Here is a 17,964-nt window from a genome sequence, read left to right as displayed (position 1 = left end):
GTGTGGGAAGGAACTACAGACCAAGAGCTCTGCCTGGGCCCCAAGGGTGGGTCTCCTGGGAAGGGTCACCAAAAGTGCAGACTACTGCTAAGACATACGTGGCCCATGGGCATTATACATGGTCAGAGTCATCAAGGAAGCAACGAATATGTGACAGAGACCTGTGGGGGCTACTAAACCATTACTACCCTGCTTTATTTAAAAGAAAAAAATAATTACTGATTCCAGATCTATGGCTGCTCAAATGTCAAAGCCAGCTGCAGGCCAAGAACAAACCAGCAACCATCACAGCTGGGAGAGGAGTTATGCTTTTAAATTAAGTATGCGTGTTTAAATGGAGAAAGAACACACAAAATTTGCTCCATGCATTAAGTAAAGAGAACTGCACTCCTTAACTTTTGAGGTGGTGGTACACAGTGCATCTCACACTTTTTAATACTTGTATGGTATTCTCAGTGCTATAGCACTATTGACCTAACTAGGAGTACTCTTAACAGTGGAAGTAGGGGGAGGAGTGGTGTGGATTATTTTGGTTTTATTTGTTTTTCACAATTGCCAATAGTATGCACCCTTATATTTATCTTTGTATGATTATTCTTTAAACTCCAGAAGCTAGCACACTGGTAAGGAAATGTACACTTTTGTTTATTTTACCATGTAAAGATGATTAAAACTGTTAGAAAAGAGAATTCTTATTTTTCTTATGCATTGCCAGTACTGGGTTAAATCAATGTCTTAATGCTGTGCAATTTCATAAGCAAAAGGACATTTCATTGTCATTTGAAGACTGGTATTGATTTTTATGTTTACTGATTCTGCTTCTGTGTCCTATGAACTATTTGCTCACATCATGTCTAGTTTAGATACAGACACAGATATGTGTAGACATAGATACACACAGATGAAGTTCTGGCATTTACTTGAGGGTTTTAAGGCAGCTATTTGTATATTGAAACCATTAGTTCTTTATCTGAAACATGTTGCAAATAAATCTCGATAGCCTAGCTGTCAGAGAGAACACCCAACAGAGCAGCTGCCGTATCGATTGCCAAGACAGGGCCTCTTTAAATGCCTGTCCACTCTCTCCAATTTGTATCTGCATATTTACCAGCTAAGAAGTAACAAAAAGTAGGTTTTCACTTGTGTGTGTGTGTGTGTGTGTGTGTGTGTGTGTGTGTGTGTGTGTGTGTGTGTGTGTGTTTGAACACAATTTTCGTGATTTGAACCTCGCCATTAATCTCGTTATTAACATAAGTAGGTTTGTCCTCTTCAAGTTCAACGCACAGCAAAGAGTCAAGGTGTATCAATTATCTGAATCCCATTTCAGAATTCCACATCCAGAATTAGAAGCTATTCCTGATGTGATCTGCTCCAGCTGGCTTCCTCACCTCAACCAGTTTCTACATATAGAAAGACAGAGTGACTGTGCCTATGTCAAAACATTCTCCGCTCAGTTTAAATGAGATGGTTCAGACACAACTGACTGTGTCTGACATGAAACAGTACTCAGTGACTTTTCCTCCTTTCTTCTCTCTCAAAAGAGAAGGAAGGAAAGAAGGAAGGAAGGAAGAAAGAAAGGCCTAGAGATGAGACATCCGCCTCACAGCACACACTGAGTGAGCATGGCCTGCCCCACCATACCTTCTCATGACCCCAGGCAGGCAGATGGGCTCTTTGTTTACACTGGCACTGCGCTGTCGGATCCAGCTGTTGTCATTGTGGAGAGATGTCCTCTTTCTCATTTCCTGAAGGATTTGCTGTCTCTCTAACTCCGCTCCTGAGGGGGCTTGATCCTTCTTGGTGCTCCTCTGTGAAAAGCTAGTGGTCCCAATTCGGTCTGAGTATTTGCTGCTTCCTACATCAAGAACATACCAAGCGCTTCAGTGTAAGTACACAAGAAATGATAGTGGACCAGCCTCCAATGACAGCGCAAGTTCATCCAATGCTGTCCGTATGGACTGACACCATCCATCTCAGGGAGATGTCTGGAGGACAGACAACAATGAGCTGCCTCCTATTCCTAGAAATTCCAGTTCCACATGAAGCGTTGCTCATGCGGTACGCAGCACAGGAAGACAATCATGGCTGCCTGCAAGAGCAAAAACCCCCTACAGATCCCAGAAATGCTCAGTTATGAAATGTCCATCAAGTTCCTCCATCTTTCAAACAAGTGCACTCATAGGAAAAGTCTACAGGGAAATGGAATTTTCCTTTATGTATATTCTCTGTGGGAAGAAACAACACAAATTCATATAGCTCTAGTTGACATGGGATAAGTGTTCATGGGATACGTTGCAGAATAAGTCATGACCACACTGTAGGACTGTTCAGCAACTGCAATGGCCCCGGTGAACAAGAAAAAAATGATTGTCCATAATATTATCACATTTGTTTGCATTTTAAGAAACTTATAGAACTCTACTATAACTCTGAGCTGACTAATGATGATGATGTCAGTTTCCATCTCCAGGGTTTTCTGACTAATGTCTTGTTTATGTAAAATACACACAGCCTGGAGATGTCATCCTTGCTTCAGTCTAGATAAGAAATTTTAACTAAGGAATTTTGTTTTCTTCCCTAAATTCATGTTATTACCACAGTTTCAGAATATTTAGCTTACCTAGGTACTTCTTCCAAGTAAGCAACGAGCAGGGCCACAAAAGAACATTTTTATACACACCTACACCCAGTGCATTAATAACAACATCGACGTGCTCACGGTTTAAGTAAAACATTTTTCATTTTTAAAAGTACTTTAATGGTATAGCCAAGTCATCCCATCAAATACGTAATAAAGTCTAATGTCTGCTCATTCAAGAACTTGGGACTACTAAAGAGAAGAAAGCTAATACTAACAACTCTTCAGGTGAGTCACAAAACAGAAGAATGAACAGCTGTTTCAGGAGGTCACAAGCACTTCACTGGCAACCAGGTTTCACTCAGAGTAGAGTGTAAACAGCACAGGCTACAGGCATGTCACGTAAGACAACTGTACTTAATCTATAATTTTAACAAGAGCTAGGGTCAAGTTCAAGGCAGAAGAGCTAGGAAATTCAAATAGGAAAGATCCAAAGACCAGGGTGGAGGATGGGGGGTGGGGGTGGGGACGACACATTAGACCACATTATCTGCTGAGTGAAGACATAAGAGAATAAATATTTAGAGCTGTGTTTCCTAAAGGGAAGGTGGGTCCGAAATGCTGGCAAGTTAAATAGGGACTAAAGCAGAAGGAGAGCCTACTTAGGAGTGAGAATACTGCCACCTATCCTAATGGAAACTAATTCTATGAGCTTTCACCAGAGATATGAACCAGCTGCCACCAGACCACCAGGCCAAAAAAAAAAGTTGGGGGGGGGGGGAGGCTTTTCCTATAAAAACTCCTTCTCAGGAATTTAAAGATAACACAATAAATACAGATTATTATTATTATTATTAGTTATTCGTTTTAAAAACAGAAATAGCTGGCTTTAGAGGCTTGTCAGTGAAGGGCTGGAGCCAAAGCCTGTCTGACTGCCTCAATCCCCACCTGATCCCTTCTTCATGTACAAAACCTGACCAATAATTTGCTTATGCAAACCCTGTGCAAATGATGCTTATTGCTTAGGGCTTTTTCCTTACTCATGTAATTTCAGTTATGTTGGGTAACAAGAACCATATTTATATCAAGCTCCAAGCTCCAAATGATTTTCATGAGATGAAAACAAATCCCTATCACTTTGGGCTTATTGCCATCGACTACTGCCATTAACAGGTATTGCAATCTTTACGTCCTCTGCTCTATTTTCTGTTCTCATTCACTAGCTGCAAAATAAAGCCTACCGTGCAAAGCTGTGTCAGCATTTTTCTTTGCAAATTTCCCACATATTTCCTTAGTTATTTAAATGCCCCAGTGCAGGATTCTTTCTATTACAAAGAAAGCCAAAATAAGCACCTAGTTGTTTTATTATAGATACTCAAAATAGCATGTTAACCATCTAATACTAATGAATCTAAAGTGTCCTGCACTTAAAAATACTGTTCATAGCAAAAAGCAACTGTGCTTTAAAAAATAAAAGTTTAAATACAAAAATCACACTTACCATTTTTCTCTATAGAGGGATCGTTTAGTTCTGTAGTAGATTTTGATTTACTCCTAAAACAGAATATATAAATATGTCTTATTAAGAACTTTTTAATTTTATTTCAGAAAAGATGGTTTTGTTTTGGTGTGTGTGTGTGTGTGTGTGTGTGTGTGTGTGTGTGTGTGTGTGTGTTTTAGACAGGGTTTAACTGTGTAGGCCAATAACTCACTTTGTAAACCAGGCTGGTCTCAAACTCAGAGATCCTCCAGCCTTTGCCTCCTGAGTGCTGGGATTAAAGGCGTGAGCCAAAACACTGGCAAAGATTTTTTTTAAGCAGATGATTTATTCCCTATATCTTTTGGAATCTGTGTTTCTTCTCAAATAAAGGAATAGGTTCAAAATTGTGCAAACTAACAGAACACAGAAGACATGCTGGAAATAGATAAACATGCTGGGACCTTCTCTCCCTCCTGAGAGGATGGAGACTGCCCGGCAGCTCTGCCCATGCTGGCTCCAGCCAGATTTCAGTTTTGCTAGGTTTACAAAGCACCAGGCACCAGACCACCCAGAGTCAGTCTGTACGGCTTCCTCCACACTGACCAGTATCAAGATGTGGATGCCAAAGGCATTAGGAAGCCAGAGATCATTCATCCATTTGCCAAATGTTATCCTGGCATTCCAAACAGGTAATAAGGCATACTTACTCTGCAGGCTACTCTGAAAATGCCATTTTCAGATCTATATTAGCACACACTCATTCTACTAAACTAGCTGAACTTCAGAAATAATAACATATGCAGATGCACATATGTACATACAATGTATATCTGCATCCTATGCAGTAACCTATAATGCAAGATAATGGGCTACAGCTGGCAGACAGCTGTATCTGTCAATAGTCATATCTGTAAATACAAAGAAAACACTTGTCACCAGATGTTAGGCTGTACTCCCTGATGCCTATAAAATATATCATATCTTATGTATTATATATAGTACTAACATATATATATATATAAATTCATACACACACATACACACACACACACACACACACACACACACACACACACACACACATATATCTAGAGAGAGAGAGAGAGAGAGAGAGAGAGAGAGAGAGAGAGAGATCACCTCTGCTCTGCCTCCCAAATGCTGGAATCATAATTCTGACCTTTGGTTTCTGTTGCTTTGGTTTCTCTCTTAATTAGCTTTTCACTGCCTTTGTGCTAGGCAGATGGGCAATGCCTGAAGAAAGTTGATGAGGTAGGGTGACTCCTAGCCTTTCTCATCTTGGGGCTCTTAGATAACTGTTATGTAAGCTTCTGTTTTGTCACATATAAAAAAATGGGACTAAATGTACTGAGAAATTATGTAAAGTGAATAAAATGATACGAGAGGGAAGGGGGCATTTTGGTGATCTCTAGTTTCTCTCGGGGGTTCAGCACAATCAGGACATTTATCAGGAGGCTTTTCTCTAGGTATTGTTTTGTTTGTTTGTTTGTTTTTGTTTTTGTATTTTCAAGACAGGGTTTCTCTGTGTAGCTGTGGCTCTCCTGGACTTGCTTTGTAGGCCAGGCTGGCCTTGAATTCTCTAGGTATTGTAAGTCCAATCCTTACCTAGTTATTACTGCTCATGCTCCTCCTCCTCTGTCTTCTGAGCCCTGTCACTCACGCTGGTTGCCAGTAAACAAACAAACAAACAAAAAGCAGCCATCCTACAGGAAGCACTTCAGCTCAGCAAGCTGAGGCTAATAATCCTACAGAACGTCTATTTATAGACGGGCTATTCAACAGTCCCTAGTGATTTCAAAGCTGCATTATTTTATTTTTTTTGTTTGTTTGTTTTGTTTTGTTTTGTTTTGTTTTCAATGAACAGCTTTTATTTTATTTTTTTACATACAAAAGTGGGAAACTTTTTTTTATTAATTTATTCTTGTTACATCTCAATGTTTATCCCATCCCTTGTATCCTCCCATTCCTCCTTCCCCCCCCCCCCATTTTCCCATTATTCCCCTCCCCTATGACTGTTCCTGAGGGGGATTACCTCCTCCTGTATATTCTCATAGGGTATCAAGTCTCTTCTTGGCTACTTGCTGTCCTTCCTCTGAGTGCCACCAGGTCTCCCCCTCCAGGGGACATGGTCAAATGTGAGGCACCAGAACACGTGAGAAAGTCATATCCCACTCTCCACTCAACTGTGGAGAATATTCTGACCATTGGCTAGATCTGGGAAGGGGTTTAAAGTTTACCTCCTGTATTGTCCTTGGCTACTTGAAAATATTAAGGCTTAGGAAACTATACTTTTCTAATAGCTGGAATCCTATTTTTCCCTCCTACCGTGACCAGTGATTCTCATCATACTGTCTATGAGAAAGGTCACAATTCTTCTCAGATGTCCTAAAAACATAATCATTTTTAGGTAAGCTTGCGCCACTTTTCAAGCCCTTTTAAACCAAATGGTCTCCTGGATAAGGTGGTACAAACATCTGTAGTCCCAACATTTGGGAAATTTGTGGAAGAAAGAATGCTAGCCAGGGCTACATAGTAAGCTTCAGGAAAGCCTGGGGTACCTATTGAGAGCCTATCTCAAGGATTTAATTTAAAACACTGCACTGAGTGACCAAAAAAGGAGAGTAACACAGCTTTTTGTTTCTCTGGTTTTGTTGGGTTTTTTTTCTGTTTTGTTTTTGAGGCAAGGTTTTGCTTTGTAGTCCAGGCTAATTTTGAGCTCTTTGTATGTTCAGGTTAGCCTTGAACTTACATCAGTCCTTCTATCTCAGAGTCCTGAGTGCTGAGATTACAAACACAAATCACCTGAACACCGCTCCAGCTGGAAGCAGCCTTCAGCTTTAGCTTGATCAATAACTTGGATCTCTGGTGTCTTGGAGACTATCTTTCTCACTTTCTACTTCTTCTTTGCCCATCCCCCATACATTAAGATGCCACTGATGTATAGGACATCAAAGACAGTCACTTGCACTTCCCCAAATACTTCCACCACCTCCCCAAAACTGAGTTAGCTCTACCATTCACTAAAAGCAGATGTGTGACCAAGCCCAAGCAACCACAGAATGCTGGCCTATGAACTCATAAAGCTCAGTTTAAAGGAAATTGTTACACAGCAAAGAGTGACTGATACAAAGAATAATCTTCAGGTTTTCTTTGTTTTCCACAAGATGAAGGGCTACAGCAGCCTCTACAACTCATTTAGTTGAAATAAAGAACAGTCATCCGATGCCAAGTAGGATCACCCAAGTGAAACGACATAGTCCACACACCTGTCAGCAGGAAGCCACCCTGAAGAGTCTTCCTCTCTCTTTGGTAGATCGTAGGAATCAATGGGCCTAAAAAGTAAGGAAAATGTATTACTAAAATGCCAAACTTTAAGACATTCCCTGACCTTAGGAATAATGTGATCTCTATGTGAGGTTTCTATGGCTTAAGAGCTAGCAAGCCTTTCAATTAGTTGCTATTGCAAACATACCTCTATGCATTCGCTAATCACACGTCCACTCGGTCACTCACTGTGTAAGTGTACACTGGGGTGGAAGAGAGCTCTGTATTCTGTTAATGGTTAGGGCTACAGAATTTTTTTTTTTTTTAAGAGTTGCTGCTTTGTTACATCTTTTTGGCGTAGACAGGAAAATAATGTAGGTTAGTGCGGCATAGAAAGAAATGGTAGGGAGGCAGAATTGGGTATTCTGGAAAGGCTAAGATGCTGATGTCAGGGTAGTTTACATCAAAGCAGTGGGTTCCACACATGGGAGGGAAGTCGTTTCCTGAGGTAACAGAAAATACTGCAGTCCAAGGCAGAGGTGCTGGAATTCTCACAGGAGGAAAACACAGAAGACAGGTAAACAAGAGGTACAGCCTGACCGCTAAGGCCTAAAGGAGACCAAGATAGAGCTCACAAGGAGTTTTGATGGCGTTATAATATGTCAGGAAGCAATGCAAGAGCCGAGAGAATCCAAGTGACACAATAGTGTTTGTGGTTTAAAGGCCCCTTTGAACTGCTAGATTCACTTGTGCAAAGCAAGGAAGGCAGAAGAGGGAAGACATACAGGGGTAGACAAAACAAAGCCACAGCCACGAAACTCCTTGGTGCTCTTCAGCTATGGGGACAGACCTCCGGTACTGGTATATTTTGACGGAAGTTTCTCGCTCCCTCTCTGCCTGGAGCTTCTGTGCTTCAGCTCGTTTTTGCGCCTCAGCCTCAGCTCGGGCCTGGGCCTCTGCCCGTGCCTTGGCTTCCGCCTCCTCCTGGGCCCGGGCCTGGGCCTCAGCTTCCCGCCGCTTCCGGAACTCCTCCTCTTCCTGAGCCTCTTGCTCCTTCCGTTTTTTCTCCTGCTCAAGCATGCGCTGTTCCTGCAGCTTCTGACTTTGGTCCTCACCAGCAGCATCGTCTTCCTGGTGCTCCCTGTCCTCCTCCCCTGCTCGGGTGCCTTCCCTGTCTGAAGACTTGGACCCCTCACTCCAGGTGGGTTCCCAGGTGGCGGCCACAGGCTCCCGGGAAGTCAGAGAGATGCTGTTGGAGTTTAGGACCATCAGCTCCTAAGCAGCCAGTAAAAGAAAGAAACAAGTGTCGCCATCTGTGTCTCTGTCATCTTGCACAGACTCAGCTGTAGGTGGGATTAATGGCAAGCAGCCCAGAATTCCAAGAAGATAGCTATAGCACTAAAATACACACCGTGTGAATAAATGGGGTCTAAGGCAGACCAGAAAGACCACTCCAGCTTTATGGAATAATTTCTTGATGCTACATCAGAAAAACTAGAAGAAAAGTTCAACTAGCGTAGCAAATCTCTAATATACTAGAGTTCAATATATTTTCCAAAGAGCTACAGGAGTGATTGTGTGCCTGGGCATTGGGGTGTGTCTGGGGAAATGGGCTATGGTGCTCCAACAAGGTACGGAGCAGGAAGGGTACAAGGCTTCTTCATTCATGCTACCTCATCCAAGTACTTGGAATTCTCTCTTTCCGCCTCTTGCTGAGCCCTCTGCCACTCTTCCCTCAGCTTCTCCTGCTCACGTTGGTATTTTTCCTGTGAGGAAATAAGGCATAATAGTTAGTCAACGTCGCCTCCTCATGGGAAAAAGAATTCTTTCAGTTAACAACTTTGCTATCTCTAAACCTCCATGTCAGTCTTTCATGTGACTGGTCAGGATTTAGTCCCTGGCGCGGGGAGGTCTCGCATTAAGCTAAAATGCAGCTGTCAGGAAAGAGTAGGCACACGGAACGACACCATGTGCTTTACTGTCAATGTAACTCCTCAAGGCCTCTGGCTAGGATAAGGGGACTGATGGCAAAACAGACCTCATCTACAGCTGGCAGGGACAAGTGCTCACTGTCTGAGCCACACTCCTGACTGTGCCCCTCCAGTCTCCAAAGTATCCATAGGACATAACATTTTTTAATCATCAAATGGAAAGGTCAAAATGTGCACGCAATATGCAAAAGAGTTTGCTGCCCTAGCTCTGCTTCCCCCCCCCCCCCCCCCCAACCCCAAGCTTGTTTCTCAACACTGGTTGGCACTGGCCGGAAGAGAGCAATGAAAGTTAAGCCTTCTGTTCACCCAGGCGATGTGGCGCTACCTGCAGCAGACGATCCTGTTCCTTCTGCCACCGCTCCTGCCGTCTCCTCTCCTCCTCTTGATCCCATGCCCAGCGACTCGGGGCATTGAGGGTTGGAACCGGAAGCTAACCAGTTTGTGGCAACAAGAGAACATAAACAACGGAACAACATAAAATCCTTTAGTCATCTACTTCCACGCTCATCAATTATTCATCTCACGCTGGCTTTAAACCGTAATGGAGAAGACATGGTCTCCCATTTCAATGTCAGTCTTCCCAGCTTGGAATATTACAACCTGACCAACATTTACGCATCTTAAAACAATGCGAGAAACATCGCTGTGTCGTAACCTAGCCCCACCAAACTTCCCTCCGTGTCCCGAGCTACGGAAGTCTAATACTCACATCGGGAACCACGGAATCCGGGCTTCCTGCATTGCAGCGCATGGGCAAGGAAGAAAGAAAAGCACACCGTGAGTCTGTCTCTACAAAATATCTTCAGGGAGTTCTCTCTCTAGCTGTCCCTGCCAGGATCCCGAAGATACCAGCTTTCTGGGTAACACAGCTATTTATGAATCATTTTCCTCCAGCTCCATCTGTACTCATCCTCCAAACTCAAGTTTAGTACCAGAGGAAACCGCTGGTGCCTCAGACTCTAAAGAAGAACGCCGACACTGATCTGAACTGAACCGTGTCCGTGAGTTCCGCTTAACAGAGCGAAAGGACGCAAACAAGAATGCCTCCCAAACCTAGTTACTGCGAATAGTCACCAAACATGACATCAGCCATTTTCCAAGTCTCCTTGCTTACAAGCGGCTTTCTAATTGATACAAATGGCAAAAAGCAAGTTCAAGAGATCTTTTCCTCTTCTGATATTTAAAAGCCAAGTACCCAAGCTTGGTGTGGAAGCTAGCAGGCACTGTATTATTGTTTTATTTTGTTGTTATTTTCTAATGCAGGGACTCATGAAGCCCAGGCTGACCTCAAGCTCACTGAGGTAGAAAACACTGACTGAACTTTGACCCCGCCTGCCTCTATCTTCCACGTGCACAGATTACAGGTGTAGACCACCCTTCCTGGCTAATTTATTACTATTTTGAGACACTATTTAGCCCAGGCTTGCCTTGAATTTTATATAACTATTTAAAGAACATTGTTTTAGGACTTGGGAAAATGTCCTTCCCTAAAATGTCTCACTGAAGAAAAGTGAGAGTAAACTAGAATAAAGACAAGGAATTATTTTGTCTTAACCTGATTGAGTTAGGTGAGTATTATCACTTCAATTGAATAGCCATTGAAAACAGTGATCTTAGTAAAAATAAATATGTATATATATGAATCAAAAGCACCAACGACAGCTGATAAACTCTATTTTAGGGTCTGAGAGGAAACTTAATCTACTTTAAGAACATTACATAATAAACACAACAGACACAAACCCAGTGGGTATCATAAAGCAAATTCTGACACAATTCATTAATAGTAATGAAATAGTAACATTTTAGATGGCAACGGAAAATCTCCTGTGATGTCACAACTAAAATGTTAGACATTGCTTTTAAGTTCTCCAGAGCACAACACAGTGGGAACCAGGTTCAGAAGAGAGAGCATCAGACAAGTGTGAAGATGAAGCAAGCCGCATGCATCGCCCACGAGGCAGCCCGTGCAGCTACACCAACATAGGTGGCTTCTCAATGCTCCAGGATTCAGATGCAACCGGATTTTCTTTATTTTGAATGTCCTCTGACATCAACAGAGTCACCATTATCAGCCCTTCAACAACAGTGTTTCCAGTGACCAAAAGAGGTTGGTTTGGAGCTTTTGTTGTTGTTTGTTGTTTGATGTTTGTAAGTCTGCCTGAACATATGTTGGTGTAAGCTAACGCTGTGCAAATGACAGGAAGCAGTAAGTTGACAGTGAAATTCCTCATTCCTTACTGTTACACCCAGTGGGAAAGCACGTGTGTCTAACAGCAGCTCAGTGCTCTGGTGGTTCTGTTTTGATTTTTTTTTTTCACAAGGTTAAAAGAGAAACACCTTGAGAGCTAGACAAAGGACACGCAAAGACCCATTACCACAGAGGTAGACCCATGAGCTGTAAGAAAAGCCTGGTGATCCTGGGGAAAGAACGGAGATGGGTTACGTTGCTTGATCATAACAAGAGCAAGATGGAAGGAGACTGGTGCCCAGAAGCACAGACCGTGAGGAAGTTACAAGTGAGACGAGGTCATGAGAGCCCAGGAATAGTTTGGCTTTACGGTTTACCTTGTTCAAAAAATTGTGATCGCCTTTTTAAATTTCTCAAAGAAATGGATTCTGAGGCTAGTTGAGAAATAAGAAAATAGATACCATGTCATTCATTTTAATTTCTTACCGACGATAAATTCTGTGACACCTCATACGCCTTTCTAATCTGTAGCAATGTTGTTTTTTAAATAACAAAATACGTAGCTACTGAAGAGAGAGACCATTTCAAGGCAAGGCACACATATTTAGCAGCCTATACTACATTCAAATTAGTAAAACAAACACACACTTTTATTAACTATTTTTAGTAGATAGCACTGTACTTTCACAGCAAGGAGAGCCATACCAACAGCTTAGCGCTCAAGGCTTCCAAGAAACAGAAACTAACACTTTTTGCTCAGGTCAATCAAGCTAAAGTTATCTCTACCAAGGCATTTTCACGCATGATGAAGGAAAAATCAAAAAGTATCTGGAGAAGAAGACAACAAAAGCAATACAACACAAGGAATGACCAAGTAAAAACAAATGTAAAAATTAAGGTATGTTCGACTAGAATAGTTTGTGGTATTTAAGGACTTAAAAATGCTAGTTTAAGTCTTATTTTCTTTTTAATGCAGGTTAGTTGGAAAGAAAAAGAAAACATAATCTGACTTTTCCCACAGATCAGCCCCAGGACTGTGGGACGAATAGTAAACATCACCTGATTGTGAGTGATGCTCAGTTATCTACGTAGTCCTCAAGTAGCCATGCCCTGCATAGGGTCCCTCAGTCACCATGTAGGTGTCTTATGAGTTGGTTCTACTGCCTAGGCCACTGGCAGAACAGAACTGGAGTTCTGTAGATTTCAGTATCACAGAGGAAAATCAGCAATGTTTATTTTAAAGCTCTGTTGATAAAGGAAACAACAGTTCTACAGTCTAATTATTAGAATTGAAGGGACAATGATAATAATCATTGAGGAAAGGCAAATTCATAACTGTTGGTCAGCTTTGTGCAACATACTTGCAAACTGCCCAACAGTCTTTAAAGTCACCAAAGCAAATACAGCCCCACGGCAGGAGGCCTGGCCTCACGCTGTAAGACCTGCGCCTTCAGCCTATTCTGGCTTCTTCGCTGCCCATGTGGACCTGAAAGCTCTTTCGCATATGCCTAGGGAATAGCACACAGTATTCAGGAGCTAAATTGTCTCTGAATGGTCAAGGCAAAAGGAGAGAAAGTTGAAACACTGTCCTGGACCCTCTGGCTTCTTTATCAAGACTTTAGCAACTAAACTGTTGCTCCCATTCGTGACTCTGTCAGGATCAGCTCCCTGCACATTTGTCCTTTTTAGAACAATGACCAATGATGGGGGGAAAGGAAACCTCATCATTTTGTGTTTGATGAAGATCTTTCTGCCAACACTCCATAGCCAGGAAGCTGCTGGCTCTGGGAAAACCTCTTCTTCTTATTTGGCTTGGGCACCCAGGTGCCCAGAGCTCTACATTTATGTTTGCTGCCAAGTCTGCATTTGTAGCTCCCGAATCATTCCACACTGGCAGTGGCTGCAATCACATTGACTTGCTAATCTCGCTTTAAACTTCATGTGCATCCTGTTTTCTCTCATTTACAGACATTAATTATTATAGTAGATTTTCAGAGCTAAGACTTATCCTGTGGAACAAACAGAAGCAATTTAAGAGTGGCCTTTACCTTTTGAATCAAAGGTGTTGCTTTCCTCATGAATTCCATTGATTGCTTTGGATTCAGTATACTGGAAAGGGGGAAAACGCTAATTAACATTCTCTCCTATTGGAATTTGAGCTTAAATAATACATCTCTCATTAGGGAAAAATATCTTTAAACAAGATGGGGTTTCTCAAGATATTGATTCATTCTTCCCAGCTTCTTACATGTAGTAAAAAACTTCATTACTTTCCAATACTTATAAAAGGATCGATGACTAGCTAAAGGGAAAATGACCATAAGTTTAATCAGTCATTAATATTCTAAGAGAATAACAGAAAATGGTCATTCATTCATTTGGATTATATTTATAAGTATTTGGATTATATTTATGAGTAGTGAAGCAGGCATTTATGATCTTTAACATTTGAATCTTTCCTTCAAAAATATAGCAATACTTTTTTATATTAGATAAGTCTATTCAGTTCAAAGCTTAAATTACCAATTAAAATGAACAATTCTAATTAGAAATAGAAATTGTTTTTCAAAAATTGTATGGAAAAACATTGCTTTAACATTTTGAAATTTTCTGTATTGAGCTCTTGAACCAATTCATGGAATTTACAGGCCTTAATCGAACATGCAGTCCAACCTATCAGATTCACCCACATAAGAATTAAATGCTTCATGAGGCTTCGTTGTGCACACTATGCCAGTAGACTACAGAACACATAGATAATTTATAGCATATAATTTTCCACAATCGCTATTTCTCATTCACACAGATCTGAGAGGTGCTTGTAATAATGAAAGGCTGGTGAGAAATACCTGCAGAGCAACCTTATGGAGAGATGCTGCCATTACATAACTCAATAATTAGGCTACTAATAAAAATGTATATTTGTAACACTACACTTTATTAAGTATAACCTCATTTACATTTTATATAGTATCAAAACTATCTCATAAAATCACTGCATTTCCCATATACAGTATCTATTGTTACTTTGTTCTACTTACAGGGCTCTGAAGGCTTTCAGAGAAATCAGTTGTTACCGATAGACTTGAAGACTTGTCTGTGTTGTAAATTCCTGACGTTGTATCAGTCCACTTTGTTTCTGGTGAACCTATAATTTTGGTAGCCACACTGGTAAGATTGAGGGTTTTATGCCGTATAAATGGCAAGGAAGGTTGGTCTTTGCCCCAGTCTGATTGGCACATGAAGATCAAGTAATGAATACATATAGACGGTGAAGTAGAAAGAATAAAGTTACTGAATGTACAGATAAAAAACATACAGTCAGACAGATGAATCAGGTAGTGTGAAAATGACATGGAGACTTTAGGGCTTTAACCAGCAGACCACCTTCCCAAAATGCAAAGGTTAAAAAAAAAAATCATGGTAGTAATGAGAAAACTAGCAAATGTGCTGATTCTTTCCTTAAACTAGGACTACATGTTATATGCCAAAACCAAAACCTGGTGGGTCTTGAGAGACTTGGTGCCCCTTCCCTCCTAGCCATCACCTATGACACACAAACACAAAGATGGAAAAAGCAGATTCCAATGCTATAAGAATCAACAGGAACATGTCCTGCTGTGGGCTCGATGACAGCAGGACAATTAACTACTGTAGAGAACATTATATTGGAATTGCCTTTCTTTTACTTGGTTTTTGTTTTGGTTAGTTTTATTTGATTTTTTTTTTTTAAGTTGGTTCATTGGTTAGGCTTTTTGTTTTGGTTTTGGTTTTGGTTTTTTGTTTTGTTCTTGTTTTTGAAACAAGGTTTTTCTGTATATCCCCAGCTGTCCTAGAACTCACTCTACAGACCAAGTGGCCTCAAACTCCGAGATCCTCCTGCCTCTGCCTCCTAAGTGCTGGGATTAAAGGCATGCACCACCACTACCTACCTCACAGTACCATTCTTAATGCTCAGCTTCGTGGCTCCCAGCTACATGTACACTGGCTTTTGGTTGACATTTACATTCAGCGAGATCAGTCACATAAGCAGTCAAATGGTATAGAATTCAGCAGATTGGCTAGTGAAGCATTTTTAGAAAGACTATTCAGAGCTACTGTTCATGATTTGTCCCAACACAATGACAAAACAATTATAAGCACAAAGCTAAGCACAAGGGGATAGGGAGAGGATTAATAAAGCCAGTTGTTATGACCATTTGCCAGTGTTGGGTGGCCCTATTTAGAAAGCCAGGCACAGTGGGAAACGAACTCACCTGACTTTCCATGGCGCCTGACATCCATCACCAAGTTTCCAGTTTCTTGGGCATTTGCCATGGCTTCCTCCCACTTTTTTGTATCCTTATATGAAAACTTGGTGTTATTGATGGCAAGAATTTCATCATCTACCTGCAGCTGAGAAAATTCTGCTGGGCTACCTAAACAATGTAAAGTAAAGGAAATAATCAAATGAAAAGAAACACACACAATCTGCTCTCTGTTGTTTCTTAAACTAAAGAGAATGGCTTTTTCATATCAACTAGTTCTTACTGCTTCCAGTAGAGAAGCAAACACCAATGCTTGTAATGTATCTAATACCTGAGTCTCTACACTACATGACCTACCAAGGACGCTATTTACTTCATACTCTGTATTTTCATTTACATTAAAAGAAGTGGAAAAAAACAACTCCCCAATTAAAAAAAACTCCCCAAAGGAAAAATTTAAAATGCAAATATTTTTTAATTTAAAATGTGAAATGTTCTTCAGTTGAGCATCATTTAGCACTCTGGGGGTAGGGAGTAAAAGAAAAAAGAGTTCCTTCAAACTACATTTAGTCCCTAAAACTAAAGTACCATGATTACAACAATCTTGAAATTTAAAAGAAAGAGCCAATGTAAACACACAGTTTTGAAAAATAAAAATATGTAAGCAGCGACCTCCTCTCAAACAGAATAGATCTCACTGTAATTTTCAACCTTGAGGGTATATTTAGATGTTTCTGGGTTTCCCTTGGCATAACCCTGTCTATGGGGGAAGCAATCGTCCAGCAGCATCCCAAAACACCCTGAACATATAAAAAGTGACAAATAAAATATCAACAATACTTAGAAAACATCGTTCTTGGCTGGAGGTGACCACGGACAGAGGACCTAGCATGTGTGACACGCTTGGGTCAAGCCACTACAAACAACAACATAAACAAACCCCATTTTGGTTTTTATATGCCTGTTTGTATTTATCAGAAAACACAGTTATTTATGGAAATTTTACACTAAGTCTTCAGATAAATATTACTTGTTAGATTTTCTAGAAATTGAATTTTTTTAAAAAAATTCTCTAGGGTTACAAAACGGACACTCTTCAAAACTAAAACGAGTTAGGAAAGAAAAATAAACAATATGTAATTTGTGATGGCAACTGCTATCCTCAGGAAAGAAACATCACCTGTTGCCTCTGCTGAAATGTATCTTTCCCACATGCCCCCTCCCCCTACATTCCAAACCAAGTTGTTTCTAGTTTCCCATACACAGAGCAGAGAAGGCGGGGCAATATAGTCAGGTCTATGGTTTACCTTTTTCCACTGATGCTACGAAGATCCCAGAAAAATCAAATTTTACTGTAAACCCAAAGACAAGTTTGCTCCCAGGCGTCTGGTTTATGCTGATTCTCATATCGCTGAACTGATCCTGAAAGTAAAACATGAAACGCTCATATCAGGTGTCCCTGGCACCCACATGGAGGAAAACCTATCCATGAGAGACGGGACGTTGCACCAAGGCACACCTGCATTAGTTCATTACAAAACAGCAGCTTCCCACCTTCTTCCTTGGGTTTGATAAAAGTTTCATTTATATCTGTATCATGGAGTAGTCTTTTATGTTAAAATGAGGTAAGGCAAATCTTTTGTCAACCAATGTTTTCCTTCATTTTAATATAATCCTACAAACAGGTTGGCCATTAATAAAGTCTAGGCTACTTTTTTTTCACCATAAAACCAAGTGTCTAATTTGCAAACCACTTACTTATTCACCACTAAGAACAAAAAAGAGTAAATTATTTGCTTTTAAAATGACAGACAGTATGCTGAACACAATCTGCCTCCAATAGTAAGCATTTGTAGCTGAAGCAGGCAAATGCCCCATAGATGTAGCCTCGGCGGTCAGTAGGAGTAATCTACCTGGAATTGACCAGGCCTGGCTCACTGGGCATATTTGTTGGCTCAACTGGTTTAATGGGATACAGAGGCAAAGACATTGCTGATGCCCATGCTACAAAATACAAAACTCTTCCCTCTCATCTTAGAGAAACTGCACATAAACACATCCAGATCATGGCTCCTTTGAAGCATCATCAGTACCCACCAGAGCCCAAGAACAATAGCATCTTGGGAAAGTAGAACTCTACTTCCACGCCTCTTACTATACTACATAAAAACAAACCCTCAACTGCCCAGAATATA

At 40.9% G+C, this 17,964-nt stretch overlaps 1 protein-coding gene across 8 annotated transcripts in view; it reads right to left on the bottom strand.

Annotated features, from left to right (window-relative positions):
• Window positions 1–17,964, bottom strand: part of Lmo7 (LIM domain 7) — a 206,240-nt gene that overhangs the window by 5,418 nt on the left and 182,858 nt on the right. For 2 of the 8 annotated variants that reach the window (XM_051160925.1, XM_051160927.1), the window contains 12 exons: window positions 17,077–17,191; window positions 15,779–15,940; window positions 14,564–14,670; window positions 13,571–13,631; window positions 11,900–11,956; window positions 10,041–10,066; window positions 9,657–9,761; window positions 9,014–9,106; window positions 8,191–8,615; window positions 7,343–7,408; window positions 4,080–4,132; window positions 1,642–1,855 (listed from right to left, as the gene is read on the bottom strand). In XM_051160925.1, the coding sequence (XP_051016882.1) occupies window positions 1,642–1,855; window positions 4,080–4,132; window positions 7,343–7,408; window positions 8,191–8,615; window positions 9,014–9,106; window positions 9,657–9,761; window positions 10,041–10,066; window positions 11,900–11,956; window positions 13,571–13,631; window positions 14,564–14,670; window positions 15,779–15,940; window positions 17,077–17,191 (1,484 nt within the window). Of the gene's footprint in view, window positions 1–1,641; window positions 1,856–4,075; window positions 4,133–7,286; window positions 7,409–8,190; window positions 8,616–9,013; window positions 9,107–9,656; window positions 9,762–10,040; window positions 10,067–11,709; window positions 11,752–11,899; window positions 11,957–13,570; window positions 13,632–14,563; window positions 14,752–15,778; window positions 15,941–17,076; window positions 17,192–17,964 lie in introns of those variants that run through there. The other 6 variants (XM_051160920.1, XM_051160924.1, XM_051160926.1 and 3 more) reach the window with 5 other exon arrangements.

Source organism: Acomys russatus, chromosome 18 (genome assembly GCF_903995435.1).
Source record: "Acomys russatus chromosome 18, mAcoRus1.1, whole genome shotgun sequence".
In the NCBI taxonomy this organism is placed as follows: domain Eukaryota; kingdom Metazoa; phylum Chordata; class Mammalia; order Rodentia; family Muridae; genus Acomys; species Acomys russatus.
This window is presented reverse-complemented; position numbering and strand designations above follow the sequence as displayed.